General features: G+C 41.3%; 3 protein-coding genes across 4 annotated transcripts; 1 reads left to right on the top strand and 2 right to left on the bottom strand.

The window, feature by feature from the left end:
• Nucleotides 1–2166: 2166 nt before the first annotated feature.
• Nucleotides 2167–8006, bottom strand: cdca8 (cell division cycle associated 8). Its single transcript, XM_048229695.1, has 11 exons — nucleotides 7917–8006; nucleotides 7340–7436; nucleotides 6995–7126; nucleotides 6832–6869; nucleotides 6575–6644; nucleotides 6425–6489; nucleotides 5584–5666; nucleotides 5387–5482; nucleotides 5032–5161; nucleotides 4754–4840; nucleotides 2167–2880 (listed from the first exon to the last, which is right to left on the bottom strand). The coding sequence occupies exons 2-11, from the start codon at nucleotides 7431–7433 to the stop codon at nucleotides 2845–2847; spliced, it is 831 nt and encodes a 276-aa protein (XP_048085652.1). The 5' UTR covers nucleotides 7434–7436; nucleotides 7917–8006; the 3' UTR covers nucleotides 2167–2844.
• A 221-nt stretch (nucleotides 8007–8227) lies between these two features.
• On the top strand, nucleotides 8228–10929 carry c19h1orf109 (c19h1orf109 homolog (H. sapiens)). 2 transcript variants are annotated; one of them, XR_007192009.1, is made up of 5 exons: nucleotides 8228–8800; nucleotides 8880–9059; nucleotides 9169–9287; nucleotides 9632–9960; nucleotides 10542–10929. XR_007192009.1 is itself a non-coding variant. In XM_048229701.1 (4 exons), exons 1-4 carry the CDS (start codon nucleotides 8532–8534, stop codon nucleotides 9667–9669), a joined length of 606 nt encoding a protein of 201 aa, XP_048085658.1. In that variant the 5' UTR covers nucleotides 8228–8531; the 3' UTR covers nucleotides 9670–10512. The 2 variants fall into 2 exon arrangements, 1 of the variants encoding a protein (XP_048085658.1); XM_048229701.1 differs by lacking the exon at nucleotides 10542–10929 and having other exon boundaries at nucleotides 9632–10512.
• Nucleotides 10930–10931: 2 nt separating this feature from the next.
• Nucleotides 10932–13657, bottom strand: cldn35 (claudin 35). Its single transcript, XM_048229700.1, has one exon. It carries the CDS (start codon nucleotides 12370–12372, stop codon nucleotides 11683–11685), a length of 690 nt encoding a protein of 229 aa, XP_048085657.1. The 5' UTR covers nucleotides 12373–13657; the 3' UTR covers nucleotides 10932–11682.
• Nucleotides 13658–17142: the final 3485 nt, after the last annotated feature.

Below are 17142 nucleotides of genomic sequence, written 5' to 3'. Positions count from 1 at the left end.
TAACAGAGACCACCATCTCCAAGGGTAGGGCAAAAAGAAGACTGGAATTATCAACTGCTCAAAGTTCCTGCATTTACAGTAGTATTGATTGGATATGTGAACATGTTTCAAGGTAATGTTGAGACCAGAGGGGGGGAAAACTAACTAGTCATGGACAAGTTGACCGTGAAATAAGATGAAATGGTTACCAGATCTATTAATTCCATTATTGGATGTTTCGGCAGCTGCTTTTTAGTCTAAATTGAGTCTATTATACTGACTTACAGCTCCTCTTAAAGAACAGGAGTCTGCATCCATTTTTTCCTCCACAGTAGAGGGACTACACTACTGTGCTACAGCTGTCTTTAGCTGTATCATACTGCCCCCATGTGGACAAAAAGTATACATGCTCACAGACAGACTCCTAACAGCATTAGAAAGTGCATTCCTCTTTTAGATTGGGTTTTCAGAGGATGATGTGCATTGATTTGTTCTGGCTGCTGACTGTTGGTTGAACTTGGCTCTGGATACCAACATTTACATAACCATCCCCCAGGTCAGATGCTTTCTGTAATGCCTTACCGGCTAAGTTCCAAACGAGCATACCCGTCCCCCCCCAACAGAACCATCTATTTAAACCATACTGATCATTAACCAACAGCAAAGTTCATTACATCAAAACAAAGCATGCACTCTCACTTGAATGTACTACCAAGGCATTTGAAATTCTACAGGTATTCCTGTCCTCACACAAGGCAACTATAGGTGTAGCATTTCCCCGTGGCACATGTAAAGCCCTTGACCTAAAAAAGGGCCTGAAAACAAAGGATAGGCTACAACAACATGACTTAAAAGTTTCACATCTACTGCTGTAATACACCCGCTAAACTTCCACACATCCAGCCAAAATCTTGTTATGCTTCAGCTAAAGCCCCACGCCTGGATACCCCAAAGCTCCAAATGCAGCAGGACGACCCACAGCCTCAAACGCAGCAGGATGCATAATTAATCGTCAGGGGAGTGCAGTATACCTCATGCACCAACACAGAAATTGAATTCCAGGTCAGGGTATCTCGTTGCCTTGGCAGTCAGCTGTCCAGGCTAAGTCAGGCATCCGGTAAATGAACGCATAGTGAGCCCAGCGGGCTCCAAGTTACCCACTCTTGCTGCCTGGATCGCATTAGTTACCAGCAAGAGTGGGCTGGGTGAACAGCAGAGGAAAGACGACTGTTCATTTCATGGTCTCTCTGTAAGTTAACTTTGCCTAAATTGAAGGATGTGAACTGGATCAAGAAGTCCCAACACATTTTAAGAGTTGAACACCTTCATCAAAAGTGACAAATACATGCTCTATAACAACTGCATATCATGCGGGGAGGGGGGGTTTGACTCCTGTTATACACTGGCCAAAAAAAAGTCAGTCCAACTCACCAACTCCACTTTTTCATTAGCCCACCTTTCACTATAATTATGGAGCACATTCCAGTATTCACCAACGTATTGCTTTGACAACCTTATGCAACCACACATTTATTTGAGTTGGAAATGACAGGAAACTTGACCCTTTGCGTAAGTATTCAAAACAACACGGTCAATGAACTGTGATGGCCAATTCATCTGTGAAAATTATTCCTCATCCTGAGCAGTTTGAATCCTAGAGCATGCCATGCCCATTCCATCAGGGAAGAAAAGACTGAAGCAACCCCACATCATAACACTGCCTCCAACGGCTTGAACAGCAGTGGTGCGTACTGTAGGCCGATCTTAATTGAGTGGATGCCCGAGGACACCTGCGGACACCCACAGTTACGAGTCAGACAAAAATATTTGTAATGATATTCAGGTTGTTTGCAAAATGTCATGAGAAGAATAACATCAGTATTTCACTCACGATTCACTTTCAAATAAATCATAGGCTAAATGATTTTAATCAATGCAGCATGAACTTGCCACATAGGCTACCTGTGTGATAGGAGGATGTTGATGGATACGGCAGAGAAGCTGGAGACGAGATAATTTAAAATAAAAAGACACTCCTCCTGTAAAACTATGGGAAGTATTTGGATTTGGTTCTTGCAAAGCCATTTAAAAGTAGTCTGACAGCCACAAAACAGGCACAACCAACATGGTTCGTCACAAAAGCTGCACTCATAAGCCTGATCATACATAAATACAACTGCTGACAGCTTAAGATGTGAAAAAGACATTCAAATGTTTATTTAAAAATAATATGATGGCAGATGCTCAAAAGTTTGCTTGTGACTGAAAGTACAGTGTTAAAATTGAAAACTCAAGGTTAGATCATGCTTGACAACACCATTACAACACCACAAACTACTACTTGTAAACTACTACTATTGGATGGTACATCTAAGCAAACATCTTCCGAAAGTAGTCATATTTACAGATCTGTACAGAATGTTACAATCAAGCAATCCGTTAGCCATCATAAATTGTATTGCAATGGATGTATATTCAGACCTAGAAAAATGAATGCCAGGACTGTTACTGCTGGTTCTTTTTACATGGACATCAATGGTCTACTACGGTTCTGGGCTGGGATTCAATGCCCTTGGCTTCTTCTGTGTGTATTTACAAAACTGGAAACCAAAATAAGCTATGCTACACCTAGCATACCAGTCCAGAGTTAGACAGTTTTTTTTGTTTTTTTTTTTAATTCCCCTCACCCACTCTGCATTTCTATCTAAAGAATAAGGATACACATACAAAAGCAGATGGACAAGAATGTCAGAAAGACACAAGAATTGTGCAAGAATAAAAGGTCATCTTAGTGAAGATAAAGTAAAATGCATAACACCTTGAAATATGTAAAGATCACGTAAAAACTGTATAAAAACTGTGCAGTTATTTGGAAGATCCACAGAGCACCGTTAGCCGATTCTGTATAGGGGGAAAAAAAGAAGGAAGGGGTAAACATTCTGGCCAACAGATGTGTGTTTGCTGTTCAAGTCTTTCTGAATATGTTTATACTAAAGCGATCTAACAGTCTGAGAACACAGGAAGTTACACTGAGAAACAATATTTTAACTCATATCAGGGTTCCCACTCTTAAGTCAAATATAAAATTCCATGACTTTTCTATGACTTTCCCTGACAAATAAAACTGAATTTCCGTGATTTACTATATAATGAATAGTACACCGATCGATGATTTCAGAGCACCCGTGTAGCGGTCAAGAATCTTTTACTTTTTTAAAGCGAGAGATGAATAAATGAGCATTGAATAAACACAGTTGGGATACTCAAGCAAGCAGTAGAGCTAATTAGCAGATATACACACATTCTGCATGGAAATTTCTATTAATGTATTCTGGCAAGTAAATTTTAAACTGCTACAACAAAATTCCCTAATATTCCATGAATTTGACCCAAAAATGATACAATTCCCTGACTTTCCATGTCTGGAATAGACTTTCTAAAATTCCATGATATTCCAGAAATTCCATGACCCGTGGGAACCCTGACATATATATATATATATACATACACACACACATATATATATATATATATATATATATATATATATATATATATATATATATATACATACATATATATATATATATATATATATATATATATATACACACACACACACACAGAGTTTATTGCATGCTCTAGATCAGGGGTCGCCAACCTTTTTGGGAATGGGGGCTACCTTAAGGACCCGAAATCATATGGAGGGCTACTCATTTGAAACAAACAGACCCTCACCACTTTTTTGCGAGGGTAATCCTCCTAAATAATAGGCCTATGTGATTTTTTTACATTTAAATTATCAATATGATGTAGGCCTATAAGCCTTTATATATTCATCTGATTCTTCAATATCAATATGCAACACTACCAACATTTTTGTTCAGTTCAACATTTCCATGGGGAATCTAATCTAATTTTTTAAATGACAAAGAAAAAAACATTTTTTTTTGTGCAATTACTAATTTAGGTTACAATTTTAGCATTACCCACCATTAAGAATTCAGAGGCTGTTTAGGTTCTGATTTCAGTGGACAATTTGATTGTAACATTTCAATAGCAATCACCAACACCACCCTAGATTATGAAGACGCCTTTTATAGTTATTGTACACCTGAAATCTCTCAATGATTTAGACAAAAAAGGTTTTCCAGGTAATGCAGTCCTATTGCATAGCATGCAGGCCACAAGATTTCCAGCGCTACTGTTACACCAGTAGGCTACGGAGGAGAAAGGGCCCGTGAGCTACAGCAATTGTTTTTCAATCGTGCACAATCATGCACGAAACATATGGGACAAACACGGAATAGCCACAGAACTTTTGCATGTTTCCATTGGCTACGGCAGACGAGCAAGCTTTTTTTTTTTACCCTTTCTTTTACCGTCTATGCGTGCGAGCAGCGTGTATGCGCTCCGCTTCCGTTATTGTTTAAAGATTGAATGGGAAAGGGATTTGGAGCCAAAGGCTAAATTTAACCCAGGTACAATTTTGTAAGGCATCACCAATATCAAATTAATGTTACAGATGTGTGGTCTACAATTAAATATCTATTACAAATTTCACAATGGAGAATGTTTTAGAGCGTGATCGGCAGACGACTTGTTTGCTATTTTTAGAAAGTGCGCTGTGGGCGCCTCATAGGTGTCCCACGGGCACCGTGTTGGAGACCTCTGCTCTAGAACAATTCCAATGCTGTGCATTGTGCTTCAACAAGAAACCTTTTGAGGGGAAACTTTCCCAAAGCCAAAACAACCCGGTTCCTCAAACACTTACCTGTAGTTGCCGAATACTCCTAATAGCATTGTCATCCAACTGACTGAAGTCAACGGAGTCCATCTCACTGGCCAAAAGCTGAATGCACTGTAACACCAGACACAAAAAAAATAAAAAAATCTATCAACAGCAATTCACAAGTCAAAAAGAGGATGTCATATCAAATTACTCAAATTGTTCAAAAACTTGTTCTAGCGAGTGTTCCAGCAAGGATTCAATCATTCAGTGGAATATATTTGAGTCTGATTCAGTACATGCTCAGAACACATAATGCTGACCTCTCCATTTCCAAGGGGCACATTGATGACTACATCCTGACTGCCTCCTGCGATGGGGGAGCCGTTGACAGAGATGCTGTAGACCTTCTCTCTATGGCGGGGGTTTCTCACTGCAGGAGTCTTGGGCAGCCTGAACAAGCCAGGTCAAATGTTAGCATGATCTTAGGTTCCACACAGAAATACTGGCACCTTTCAGGTACATTCCCTGTCATCATTCATCTTATTGAGGAAGATGGCGCCATACTGTCTGCAGTTCCAGTAACAATTAGTTTCAATTTACAAATCATAACGGGAAATCAGTCACCAAACTATCGCAATTAGTCAGGCTCTACCACTGTGTTAACCTAAGGCCTACCTGGAGTCAAAGCGAGGGGTGACAAGCGGGGTGGGACCCAAGAGGGAGGTTTCCATAAAGCTACGAGCAGGAGTATACAGGGGCTTCTTGGCAGACCTAGGAGAAAGGCGGCATGGTATGTAGATTAGTCAAATGGACACCATATCAAAGACTAGTCAAATAGATGGGGCGCAATCTAATGTCCCTGGATTTCTTACTTCCTGATGGCACTGTTTTGCTTGTTGACTGAACGTGTTTTGTTCTTCTGTGAGGTGGAGGGCACTTTCTTAGGTCTGCCAACCTGAAGAAATAAATAACAACTTGGTTTACAGTCCAAAACAGGGTCAACACAAAACCAGTGGAGTATTCCAAGTACGTGGTTTAGTGACAAACCTGGGTAAGTCAACTCAAAGTAAGTGGTAAACATCCAACAACAGATCCCTATGGCATTGTTTTTTTAAAGATAATGAAGCCATACAGCTCTTCTATTAGGAGGTTTATCACTTACTCTTGAGTTAACAAACCCAGTTGTCACTAAACCACGTATTTGGAATACCCCCCAGAACCACAAAACTTGAGAGCAAGCCGTTCCTGGCCCTCAACAGTTTTGTGTGCTACTGCAATAGCAGGGTCAGTGCAATAATAGCTTGCTGGGATGTTTGCAATACAGCATACACCACAGGCGATTCAAAATTGAAAACATTACGTTTTTGGCAAACGCTTGAAAACAATCGCAAACAGTCTAAGGAGGTAGTTCTCCGCGTGAGCTGGACGAAGTGTTACCGTCGCAATGGAACTATTACATCAAAGCATTCAAGTTTAACTGTAAACATATTTGCCATGAACGTTCGGCACTGCCAAATTTGAACGCACCACACATGCATCCAAAAGTTGTTTCTTACGCCAGTGTATCACAGTAATGATGACAACTCAAAGGTTAAGTAATAGAAATCCTCATAACGACAACAATATGTTCTAGTCTCTCTGCTGGCATCAGCTGATACTTATAACATCTACAGAGTAACTGCAATGGTCAAAAAGAGAACCAAAATCGATCACCTTCTTCACAGTGGACTTCGGGGGGACATTTTCCTCATCTTCAACTCTGCTCAACGTCTTTGTGGCTGCAGAGGAAAGTTGTCATGAATAACACCACTGGGATGATCAGAAGGTAGGTGACAATGGGAAAGGAAATAGACAGCATCTTACATTTTTTGGTGGACTTTGTATGGTCTTCAGCTAACGCGCTTTCCACTTTAGCAGCCTCCTCAGCATCCTTCTGCAAGAGACAAAGAGGTTTGTTTGAGGGAGTCAACACTGCAAAGTGGTGCATCTACAGTGCATATGTAAATGATCAGATTGAATGATCATGAAATTAGTGCAGAACAGCCAATGAAGAATATATATCGCAAGCTTTGAAGATAAGCAAATTCAAACAAGAAAAATAACATGAGGCAGGTATTCACCTTTTCATCCAGGACTGGCGATTTGGGCTTCTCAGATGCTTGAGCACAAAAGAAATTATTTTAGATTACCAAAACAGACTGATGTGAGCCACTGACATTTACTTCAATTTAAAGCTATACACTGGGGTAGACATGCAATTCTAAATATGTCAGTTGTACATACCACCACAGTAGTCAAGCCAGTTCATTTGGCGGGCTGACTTGGACAGCTTGATAAGTGCCATGTTATACAAGTAGTCTGCATCCTTCAGCAGGTTGTTGGTCCTCTCCTTCAAGCGCTCCACAATGCTCTGGACTGTATGATATCCAGTAATGGTTAATGACTGTTTATTTTACAACATTAATCTTTAACTGTTACCATGGCTGTGTTAAAGTGTCCTACATAAGCAATATACTTTGACTACAATATAAGCGTATTTAATAGAAGTCAGAATATCGTGCTTTCCTGCAATTGGTGGTTTGGGCCAACAGTCTCGGTCCAGCTGCTTTCGAAAGTTAAAGTCCTTACCTTCGCCATCAAAGTCCGCCAAAAAAGCTTCCAATTTGGCTGTCTTTGGGTTATTTTTCCGACTCTTATTTGTGGTCCTTTTCCTGGGTGCCATAATCTAGAACAGTTAAATGACATTCAGATTCAGAAACGATTAAATTCGGACACTAAGAAAATAGCCCATGTTAGCCACTAAAAAAATTGCTACAACTATCCAGCATAGCCACCTCATTATCGTTAGCTAACGTGTAGTGTTAGTTTTTTTTTAATCGTGTTTACTACAGATATTTGCACTTCGTTAGCACAGATAACATTGTTACGAATGACACGAAGCCCTTAGGTTACTTCAACTACAGTGTTTTGAATCATGTAAGCTCTTGTCTTGTAAAAAATGTAATTGTTCGGTAGAAAGCTAACGTTATGATTAGCTGTTGTTACCCGGCTGTGTCAAAAAGCAGACAGGGAAGCAAAGCTCGATTAACACAAACAACAGCAACGAAGTCAATTGCCATGGGTATTTTTACATCGTTGATCTGGAAAGCTATTTACAAAAGATCGTTAGCATATACTAAACAAATATTACAACAAATTGTCTTACTTGTTTTATGGTAACTTCTCTAAGTGTTCCCTCTTTCTCGGCACACAACACAGCAGTTGGTGAGGTTTTCAAATTCTGTCGCGGAGAACCAACCAGCCACTGAGAGCAGACTTGGGTGTGACGTAACGGACGCCTCAATCAGTAGCCAATCACCAGCCCTGAAGAGTTTCCTATCTTCCTATCGAAAACAGCTTTGTTACCACACTAGCCAAAGGACCAATAATTGACAGACAAACTGAAATCACCAAATGCAAAATGAATACTGATTGGTTGTTGGTGCACATTTGACAACCATAACAGCGGAAGTTGATTTCGCGTGTTAAAGGTTTTACGACTTTTTGGTGCAGTGGTGACTTTCATCGGGTTTTTACAGATTACCCAATGAAATGTGTGGTTTGTGCCTTAAGAATGAATTTTCAGTGTTGTAGTAAAGTTCAACTCATTCGCCTTATTAACGATATCCGAAGAACATAGTATTGTTGCATCGTCAGTCAACCAACGTGCTAACGTTACTTTAACGTGATCAGTTTGCAAGCTGACTTGTTTAACATCATCTAAACTTTAATCCCCCTTTAGCCCTTCTGAGTAAAAACTTTTGCCGTAAATTGACTGAAAATGGCTCAAAGTTGTGTTGCATTATGTCATCAAAAGCTGAAACAATGTTTCCAGACATTGGAAACTAACCGCAAAGCATGGAACTTGGTATGGACCGAATGCACGCCTCTGATCAACTCACTAGGAAACCTGGGTGAGCAATTAATTGCCATGGATAATGTCCAGCTCGATGTTACACCACTGAAGCGCTTTCCTGATTTGCAGGAACGTCTGCGCATTAAACTACTACAGGCTGTCGACGTTGTGTTGGGCAAATTGGCAGATAAATTGTAAGTATAACACTTTACGACTACGATGTTGCATTGGTCTGTGTGAGTCCAGTCTGTGAGAATGCTGTTCTTATTATAGGGACGAGCTTCAGAGATTGCTGAAAACCATGAACAACCAAGTGTCTACAGTGTTCCAGTTTTACGAGCAGAACACGGCTACACTCGACCTTGCCACCTGCACCTTGAGGTCGTCCACATCACCATCCATAGCAGACATGCTTGAGTGGCTTCAAGATGCCAGTAGCTACTACCGCCAACAGTATCCTTTTCTCAGTAATGTTGTGGAGATACAGATTTCTTTGTAGATTTGACTGACATTGAGATATGGATGGAATAGATTGCTGAGGTTTTTTCTTAACTGAGGACAGGTTCCTGAGGAGAAAATACCTGTTGCAAGTGCTGAAACCTGATGACCTTTCTCTCCTCCAAGATGTTCCAAAAAGATGGGAAGCTGTTGACTCACCTGATGGAGAGGAGCATATTTCAGGTACGCTCACTGAAAAGCAAAAAGTATATGCTGTATTTGCAGACTGCAGATTTCATTTTAATTGAACTCTTGTAAAAGGTATTCTGTTTTGCCTAACATGTAATAGCAACCTAACAGTCAAAACTGCTGATGAAGAAGAGCTTGTGTTAATAGATATATTTCTGCAATATAGTTCAACCACATATCTCTCCTTGACTTGATCAGTATGGTCAAATTAATTTGAGGATGTTATTAAATATCCTTTTATAAATATATAAAGGATAAAATCTACTTTAAAACTGAAAACTGGATCTCACTTTCAGTGTTGTTTCTTAAGGCCTTTCTGGTTGTTTTTCTCTTGGCAGACACATTGTCGAGAGTCAGCCTCTTCATTGACTCCTAACAACTGACAAACTGAAGACTTGGTGAAAGTGTATGATGTCTATTGCTCCCTGTTTCTATGGGCATGTTGTCCACTGTACGCTCACCTTGGATTTGAAGAGGAAGGGAGACTTGAATAGGAATAACTAGTAGCAGTGAATCCCTCCAGAGACATTGTCTGACATACACCTGGCTATACGGGATGGCTGAACAACTACTAAGGCTGGAGAAAGTGGACAGGCTATGTGGTGGAGACCAGACTGAGTTCAGCAAGCCTTCTGTGACTTGTCTGGAATTGACTGATGTGCAGAAGGTCAGTCTCAAGGCTATGGTGTATTGATGAACAGAGAATACAAGATTAAAGTCTGGAAAAATCACCAGTAATTTTTCATGAGAATCATACCTCTTGGGAAATAAATTACTTGATGTTTCCACTGAGTGGATAGTAGTCCTTCAGACAGTCGCTAACATTTGGAAAAATATATATTAGATATATTTAAATTTTTGTGCTACAACAAGAGACAGACTAGTTAGCTTCAGCCAGTGGTCCTATGCTTAAATAGGGTTGCATGATTTGAGTGATTCACAATATCATTTTTAAAGTGAAGCTTTAGTTTTCCAAATTTTGCTCACGAGAAGTACAGCACTCCAGTGGTAAACTTTACTGTCTGTCCCACAAGGAGGATGGTATGAAAACAAAAATCATAGATGTGACAAAATTAACCAATCGGACAGTTATGAGCTTTGTGATTAATTGCTACCTTGGCGATTACCTGACTGTATTAGTTCAAATTGTGATTATAAACTGATTAATTGTGCACCCCTATCTTACAGTAAATGTTGTTAATAAAGTGTTCTGCCTAAACCAATTTCCCCATTGTTTCCTTCCGATAGGAGGGCACTTTCCAAACAGAACTTCAGCTCCTGATTTCTTTGTATTATATACATATATTTGTATGTACTGTATTTATTGGATTAATAACTGGGCTCAAACACATTTCTTCCTATGGACTATTGCAGAGGAGATCAGCTATGTGTCATGTACAGATCAGATTATCCATAATGCCTCAGGACTCGGTGCTTATTCAAGTGTACATCCCGGGTTGAGTGTACTGGCTGAATGACTGCCAAGGAGACAAATGGATATGCTAATAACATCACTTTCTCTTGGTACAATGCCCTCATGAGAAACTGACGTCCAAGCCTAATATATTCATACAAGGAGAATGTTGAGAATGCATCCTTTTCATATTCACTGATAAGAGGATCTGAATGCCCTTGTCCTTTACCACAGTTTTCGTCACACTGACACATTTTCCTTGATTTTACTTGAAACACCAAAGCTTATGTTCCTTGTTAAAAGTGGAATGTTCCTTAACACCCTGTATCGTTTCATATGGTTCACCCTGCAATGGGTGGGGGAGTTCTGTTTGAGTTAGGATTGAAACTGTCAGTGCAGAACTGTTCTCCTTTTAGAATTCACACACTTTATTCTGTTCATCTGGTGTCTTCAAAGGCAGTCAGATGTTCACGTCACATCATGAATACATGCAGACAGGTAGATACACCATTTCCCACACACTGTAGCACGCAAGCTAACAAATGTTTTAATGACATGTACTAAAAATACACAAATGTCACTGTGAAGCTTTTATGCCGTCATATTTTCACAGCAATGGTGCACACCCAGAAAACTCAGTAATGCCAATATTAAAAAAACACTGAAAACCCATGGCAATACACAGTTGAAACAATACAAACACCAAGACAAACTGAAGTAATTTAAATAAATACTAAAAGAGAAACTGCATTTCTATGCATCATGCTTATTTCAAAACTGAAAGGGAGAAAAAAATAGAGGTCGCAGACCACCAGAATTGACTCATTCGAGTAGGTCTTTAAATGCCCTTAATACTTGATTTACACCTTCCAAAGCTTATATTACAAAGTGCTCTCATCATTAACCCTACATACTGTAATCCAACTATCAACCATCCTTGCTGAAGCCCCTCACCGTCACTTACATTCCTTCTTATTAGACGTACTCCTTGAGGGGCAAGCTGTTGCTGGTGATGGGTTTTGGCGGGTCGGGCGCCGAGGGCCGAGTGGTGGTGAAACTCCGTGTTATGTATCCACGCTGGTAGCCTCCCCCCCCCTCGATGTGGGGACAGGTGCTGCTCAGCACCGCCCCACTGATCATGAGGATGACCGCGGATGCCCAGCCCAGGTAGATGGCCTGGCCCAGCTCCCGCTTGTGCACGACGGGCACGTTGGGGTTGTAGAAGTCCTGCACCACCGTGTTGGCGGTCCAGGAGACGGGCACCAGCACGCACAGGCCCGTGAGGATGAAGAGCACGCCGCCGGAGAGAGCTATGCCAGCTTTGGCATGGCGGTCGTCGGCGGCACAGGTGGTGCACTTCATGCCACAGCAGGACACAGTGCATGAGAGCCAGCCCAGGAAGATGGCCACGCACATCAGGGCCCGGGCAGCCTGTATGTCTGGCGGGAGGGCCAACATGGAATCGTAAGTTTTACACTGCATGTGGCCTGTAGTCTGATAGATGCAGTTCATCCAGATGCCCTGCCACACGATCTCCGACGTGAGAATGTTGCTGCCGATGAAGGCGGTCACCTTCCACTGGGGCAGCGCTGTCACAGCGATGGCCATAATCCATCCGGTCACGGCGCAGGTGAAGCTGATTAGCTGCATGCCCGTGTTCACCATCCCTCCGTCCTCTCTGCTGCCCACAACCGGCCACAGCCTGGACCCGATGTTTGCTGGTGGTGATCCTGCTGCCAGAGACGACGTGGCCCCTTTCCCCCTCTCCCCCTCTTCCCTGTGGTCTTGTCTAACAAGCTTTTCCTCCCCCTTTTTCTTGCACCCTCTTAGGCTCCCAGCTGATCAAAAAAGATTGTTAAGCTCCGAAATTCTGCCCCAAACTGTTTCACAATTGAATTATCACCCTCTTGACCTTTTTGTTTCCCACTCTGGACTTTTTACCAGCTGTTTTTCAGTAATTCCTCTCAGGGATTCTGGCGCCTCCTTTCTCCTTCTGTCTTTTCTCTTGCAAACTTCCCTGTTAAACTTGGACTGATTAATTATTGACAAGTCGGGAAAAGGGCCCGGTCTCGGACCACTTGACTGGGATGGATTGGCCCACCAACAAAGTGCCGTCCTCTTGATTGGCGCGTCGTCAGCACAAATAAATTGTGTGCCACAACCAGCTGCACTGCTTCTGGTCCTTTCACCCTGCTGAAAGCTAAGCCGTTGGCCAGCGGAGGGGACATGTGTCTAAGTTACCGTCCGAGTTCAGAGTAGGTTTACTCAGATGGGTGAGGCTGATAAAAATTTGATAGCGCAGCCCCACTGCTGAGGATGGATCCTTTCCAGGGAGCTGTCAAAACGTCTGCGGTCCAGGAAATTCAGATGAGGTTGTGAGACATAAAAAAAATACAAAACACGCAAAAGAATTGACCCCAAAACATCAGGAGACAAAAGATAAACAATCAGTGTTTAAACAACCTGTAGTGTCTCTGACCTTTGTAGACAACAAAAGGGGGAAGAAAAGAAATCCTCAAGAGTTTGCACTCACTTAGCCTTCTGAGTCTTGCTGCTGTCCAGCATGGTGTTCTCTCTTGCTCAGCCTCGGAGGTAATGAGGATATTGTCCGTGGGGTATTGTCCTGGCCAGCGGTATGAACAGGCAGACCGTATCAGCAGCTCTCTGCCCCTGGAGTCACTTTTTTCTCTCTCTTGAGTGTTTTTAAGAACCTCCTGCCAGATGGGGGGGGTCAATCCAGAGAGAAATGCAGTGGGGTCAGACCACGGGGGCCACTCCAGCCCTGACAAAGACCCACGGCGCAGCAGCGAGTCCCGGCTGGGTTAAGCCTGATCGGGCAAAAGCACCACAATCATTTGCAGAGACATCACAAGACACAGACAGATGCACAGAGAATCACACCCGTTTCTCAAAGCCCAGAGATGGATGCATGACACAACAGTAGACAAAGCATCCACTGAATCTGTGAAGGGCAGGAGAGAGAGAGAGAGAGAGGGAGAGAGGGGGAGAGGGAGAGAGAGAGAGAGAGAGACTGAACAAGGGAGAGGAGGGAGGGAGAGGGGAATGAGAGGGAGAGTCATGTCTGTAGGTGGATCAATTAACACAAAAGAATATGTAGGGGGCCTCAACTGTGAGGTTTAAACCCCCAGCTTTCCACACAAACAAATTGAGAAAAAATGCTTTTGCTCTGCTTTTTCTGTTGTACAACATAGTTAAGAGACAAAAACACTCTTTTAGAAGGTGGAGGGGAGGCTGTGAACATGATTGTTTTTATTGGAAGGGTATGAAGAGAGCTGAACAACACCAATAAGCAAAGCTAAACACCATATGCAACTATGCAGAATCTGGCACCAACTTTGCCTGGGCGATTGGACTTGCAGGAAACAGTTGAGAGTTGTGCTTCCTGATAGATACCATAGAAAGAATACTAACATAATTAAGTTTGAGCCCCAAAAAAACAGCTTAGAGTCAAGTCACTATTGGCACTGAAGTCAAAATTTAATCTGCCTAAGCAAGCACAAAAACAATGATTTATGACTTACAGTATACTGCTAACCTGAGCTGATAGGCACACAAATACCCATTTGATGGAAAGGGGGAGCTTAGCCAGAAGCATTAAGCTCTAAAAATGAGGCTATTGTTTTAAAGGCCTTTGTATGGATGGATGTTTTTTCCACAAATTGCTGTTGAGGATTTATTTGTCCTGTTGTGTGGTTGTGTACTCGCCTCCCCCACTCTCAACACATTGCTGGGAGAACGTCTGTGTCCATGTCTATGAATTAAATATTATGGCTACAAGATCCCCAGTTCAAGTTTCCTTTCTCGTGTGGCCTCTTCTCCATGGCAACAGTGGTCATGGCGACAGGGATGGGACACAGGAAATGAAAGAGGTGGGACATACAAAGAGACATGAAGGGGCTCTTTTGGTGAAATACTCAAGTGTGTCTTTCATTATGAAAACCAAGGACTATCTGCTGCATGTTGTCGGCCAGACTGCAATATTTCCGTAAATAAAATTGTAACAATGTGAAAAATTGACTAAAATTGTTATACTAGTGGTATATTGGCAAAAACTAAATATATCCATTTTAACATTTGTATTTTGTTCCCTAGAGCAACTATTAATATTAATGGTTGTAGATTAAATAAATATTTTCTTTGTCTGTTATTTGTTTCTGTAAATCTGGATAATACTGGTAATACAGGATTTATTTCTCAAGTCATTGGGGAGAGCAACATGTTGTTTTATTTATTGTATTCACAATCCCACACAAATATATATAATATGGCAGATACAGTAACTGCCATATTGCTTGTAACGAGCCATTTTCTGTTTCTGTGCAAAGCTACAGTGCTGAACAGAGGACACTAATTAAGTGTTATTTGGTGTTGCCAAGAATCTCTGTTGTCCCAGGTCTCATGTTCATTCATGAGGCATTGTCTACCCTTTGTGTGTATTGCCATCTAGTGGTATTTATGGTCCAGTGGGCTAGCAGTGATAGTGAAGATCAACAGCTGACATAACACAACACACACCATTCTACCTAACAACAACAAAAACACACACAAAAAAAAAAAAAACACAGATGGCTGTCAGCAACCTCAGGGCTTCAAGGCTGTTAACAATAAAAATACTTAAAGGTGGAACACATTTTTAACACTATAAAGTCTCAAAATTTCAGTTCAAACATACCAAAAACATACAAACATACAATACATACATACAGTAGGGCATGAATTTCAAAACATTGTTGTATTGTGGATGTTGACAACATGGCCGCCCAGTGTTTCACAATATTCTAACACGTGTATTTATGTTCAGCCACACCTTCACACTAAACCCAGGTTATGGTTAGGGTTCAGCAGTGAACAACACCAGGGTTTGACTGCTGAAGAAGCATTAGCAAAAATGGTCAGTTTTAACAGGCATACATGTCTTGAAATTGAAATTGACTCAAACTTTATATAGTATATCATAGTAGTTGCTATGTAGAAACATGGTGCTTTTTGGAATCAGAGTGACAGCTGATTGCTAATAGCATCCCTTAACAACAGAGCTTTGTTGTAATGTATCAGCATTACATGCCTTGCCATTAGATCAGAACCAATTTGGACATCTGTATGATCTGTGACTGTTTTAATTATAGACTGTCAGCTGGCACACATGACAGCTGTGGAAATCAATGGGGATCAGTTTCTCAGGATCCCAGGGGAACCCCACAAACACCTGGCACATACAATCTACGCTATAACAAACTAGGTCTTGTTCTACAGTATAGGGTGACTAACTCACAGGGTGATTTTCCTTTTAGAAATAACTGGCAACTAGACTTAAAAGGTACAGTCAGCATTGTGCTTGCAATTGTGTTTGTAAAACTTCTTAGCAGATACATTTCCAAAACAATGTACATTATATTTTAACCCAACACACCAGAGAGGTAGCTCACCCCTCCCCTCAGTATTCCCAGAGAAACTCCACACAGGGTTTTGTTGTTTGACAGGGGACAGCCAGCCCCCACTTTGGGTTTTTTTAACAGTGTAGCCTACTCACGGGATGGCCAGCTAGAGGATTGTGAGATGTGTGCTGAATGTGACAAATGTTATGGGCTTTAGATTTGCGTACAATGGCTGGCTGCACCTTTAAAAGGTCATGGTTGAGTCAGAACAAATGGCTATATTTGAGAAGTAATTACAGTATCAGGTGATGTGGTGAGTTGACAGCTGTAAATGTGGTGATTCATGGGATAACATTTTGAGCAATGTTGCTGGGCAACTACATTACTGGTTCCATGGGTTCTGATTGGATGATCATGAAAATATGCCTCCTGATCATTAAAGTACCAAAGATTCTACAACCGTCTCTGAAAGTACTCTAGCAACAACATGCCACAACAACAATACTCAGGAACATTGCTCAAGAAGTCAGTTTAAGAACAGGAATATTTCTGATTATGTTATTCAGAGCTCATTAGATAATGCATCTTCTCTCTTATGATGAAATTGTAATAACAGAAAGAGAAGAAAAGGAAGAGACACAGAACAGATGAGTGAGGCATTAAAATACCAATTTATTACTTACTTTGCACAATAAAACAAATATTCCCTGCAGGCTAAAAAAAAAAGGATTTTTAACATGTCAATTTAGCAATACAGCAACTGACCAAGCATCCTGTCAGAAGAGGCTGGCTATAGCCCCCCCACCCCCAAATCCCCCCCAGATCTCCCCTGCAGGACCTCAAGGGTACCCCCCTATTGCTACTGGTCACACAGCTCGGAACACTAGAGTTAAAACAGCACAGCGCTACACACCAGTATAAGAACCGAGAAAGAAAAAAAAAAATAATGTAAAGGAAAAAAAAAAACTTTAAATTACAATACATATCATCAAATAACAAATCCTTACATATATCAAAGAGGAATTAAAAAATAAAATCA

This window comes from Alosa alosa, chromosome 20 (genome assembly GCF_017589495.1).
Source record: "Alosa alosa isolate M-15738 ecotype Scorff River chromosome 20, AALO_Geno_1.1, whole genome shotgun sequence".
NCBI lineage: Eukaryota > Metazoa > Chordata > Actinopteri > Clupeiformes > Clupeidae > Alosa > Alosa alosa.
This window is presented reverse-complemented; position numbering and strand designations above follow the sequence as displayed.